Source organism: Morus notabilis, unplaced genomic scaffold (assembly GCF_000414095.1).
Source record: "Morus notabilis unplaced genomic scaffold, ASM41409v2 Scaffold362, whole genome shotgun sequence".
In the NCBI taxonomy this organism is placed as follows: domain Eukaryota; kingdom Viridiplantae; phylum Streptophyta; class Magnoliopsida; order Rosales; family Moraceae; genus Morus; species Morus notabilis.
In genome coordinates this window covers 138,321-140,859 of record NW_010358469.1, presented here as the reverse complement: position 1 = coordinate 140,859, position 2,539 = coordinate 138,321, and the positions used below count along the sequence as shown (strand labels likewise).

At 36.9% G+C, this 2,539-nt stretch overlaps 1 protein-coding gene across 1 annotated transcript in view; it reads right to left on the bottom strand.

Moving 5' to 3' along the window:
* Nucleotides 1-793: 793 nt before the first annotated feature.
* The window catches only part of LOC21390966 (ATP-dependent DNA helicase At3g02060, chloroplastic), a 5,692-nt gene continuing 3,946 nt past the window's right edge, over nt 794-2,539 (bottom strand). The window contains 5 exon segments of the mRNA XM_024162042.1: nt 794-1,142; nt 1,240-1,573; nt 1,652-2,008; nt 2,119-2,163; nt 2,386-2,539. The exon segment at nt 2,386-2,539 is cut by the window's right edge and continues 26 nt beyond it. Coding sequence (XP_024017810.1) covers nt 1,472-1,573; nt 1,652-2,008; nt 2,119-2,163; nt 2,386-2,539 — 658 coding nt within the window. The 3' untranslated portion in view covers nt 794-1,142; nt 1,240-1,471.

The following is a 2,539-nucleotide window of genomic DNA, read 5'->3' as shown; positions in this document are numbered from 1 at the left end:
GGTATTTGATTCTTATTGTTTACTGCATACCAAACGCCCCCTTAAGGGTTTAAATCTTCGGCTTGGCTCGATCTGAACTCAAAGATTTAAGTGATCTTGTAGGATTGGGCCCGGGTCAAAGAGTCAGACTTCAGACCTTCAGACCAACTCCTTTGGCATGGTCCTAATCGAAATCTATAAACACACTCTACTTATTAAATTTGTGATTTTCTATTTTCAGAAAAAATGCGGTGAAATAAGTTTTATCCCCCCTCAAAAATAAGTTATAATTTTTTTTTAAGAGAAAAATAAGTGTATTCTTAATTGATATGTCTCCAAAAGAAGTGGAAGAGTACAAAACTCATTATGAGACCCTAACTCCCCAGCACAGCGAACTTGTTTATAATAATATTCTAGATTGAGAGCCAAGGCTAGAGAGACAATACCCCCCAAAAATCAATACCAACCAACATTACCAATTCATTGCTTTATATTTTGCTCTCTTAGTTGATCGATCGTTATTCAACAGCCATTGGTAATGACGAGCCAACCGTTTATTTGCATTCTTTACTTTACAAAGCTAAAACTTTGCCCTTTCCTTTCTCCGTCATTCATTTGCATTTGACGAGTCTTCCACCAACCTTAACATAAAACCATATGCAAAGCACAAGAATCTTCCAAACAAAAATAATCTTCTAAACAAGAATCTTCCACCTTGTAATAGGATTGTTAAATTTGTGACTTTGTAAAGGGGATTTTCGGAGGATTTTGTGTCGTTTTGCTACGTTTTTAGTTTTCCGTGTGGATAGATAGATAAATTCCTAAATATGCTTATAATAAATATTTTACAAATGTAACTGGCGTGTGTATAAAAAGATTATCCTCAACTTCTAAGTAATGCCTACAGGATGGAAGTGTGATCCTGAAATACACGACCACAAATTTTCTGCAAATTACAAAGAATACTATTTGACCAGAAATACAACGTCTTTTCATGGTGATGCAAGAAATGGCAAAAGCGCTTCTGGCTATTAATAAAAGATGGTTCCTTTCCTTCCAAAATTTTTACAAACTTGCCTTCAGAGAGAAGCCAAATTGTCACCTTCCGGCCTTCTAGTTTTCACGTCTCTAGTCCAGTTATGTCTTGAAAAAAGGAGGGGTATCTACTTAAAAGAAATATTATCATCAACAACAACTAAAAGAAATATTATCATCAAACTTAAAAAATTTTAACTGTCAACTTAAACACCAACTACTCACCTCGGATTAATTTGCATCTACGTCTGGTACTTTGGTGGTCAAATCCCAACAGGACATCTACTGCTTGCGAGGCCTCTCAATATGTTTGGATTTCGAACTGCCTTCACGCGACCAAATCTTTGTTTCGTAAAGATCATAGGGATATAAGTCCCGCAACCGAAACATACACTCAGGCTTCTATTTCACCGTGAGCCACGTATCATATTGAAGAACAGAAAGAGGATTATTACAACTAGTACTTTATAAGAGCTGGCAAGGAAGCATGCAGTTCGGACAAGCATTGGAAGATCCAATTCAAGAGTTGTTCTCTAGGAAGCTCTAAGAGAAGTTCTGCCTGCAAGAAGGAAAATATTACACAAATATATATATATATATAGGACATCTTCGTTCCAAAGGAAGAATAAAAGTTTACCTTAATTTCATTTCCCTCGAAAACCAAAGAGTTTCGACGCACATCAGAAACCATCGAGTCTGTGATCAGCTTGAAAACCTTCCTGCTCATGTTTGTTTCCATAACAACCATTTTTCCCAAAGCATATATTTTGCTTATTCCAAGGTCCGCTGTCATTCTCCTTACATACAGTTTCTTCAGTATGATCTCCATTGAGTATGGCTCTTTTCCGTATTGGCGGCGCAGATTTTCTGTAAATTGCATCAAACTCCAGATGTCTTTCTCAGCGGCCTTTTCTGCTTCCTTAATAATTTCCAGTGGATTCTCCAGATAGTTTATGTAATCCGAGGGGAGATGAGGATTTATGTTTATGTCAACCTGTTCAATATTATAACACCCCCATCAACTCAGTTGACTAGAGTTTGTACTCGTACAAGTGCATGTTTAACTGGCGAACATAAAAAACTCTTTTTCAAGGATATACATACCTGTACTGACCGATATGGAACAGAAATTACACGGAGTTCATCAACCTGGTAATCGAGAGAAGAAAGAATATGTGACTCATCAGTTGAAACCAATGGTGTAGACAATCCTAATTAACAAACAGATATTACAAGTAACTGATCACGGGTGTGTTTATGGTTATGCAGTTGGGCACGTATTAATATGGGAAACACACAAAAAAAAAACTAATTAATTTATAATTAATTTATCAAGCACTTTGGTTGGCAAGAATTGGTATCAAAGCATACCTTAGACAAGCTCTCAAAGAGCATCTCGAAAAAGAGATCAATACCAACATTTCCGACATCTCCTGTTTGTTGCTCACCGAAAATGGTACCAAAGCCTCTTATGCCCATATCTCTCTCTGCAAGTTGAAAACCTTGCCCAAGTTCGCGGCATTCC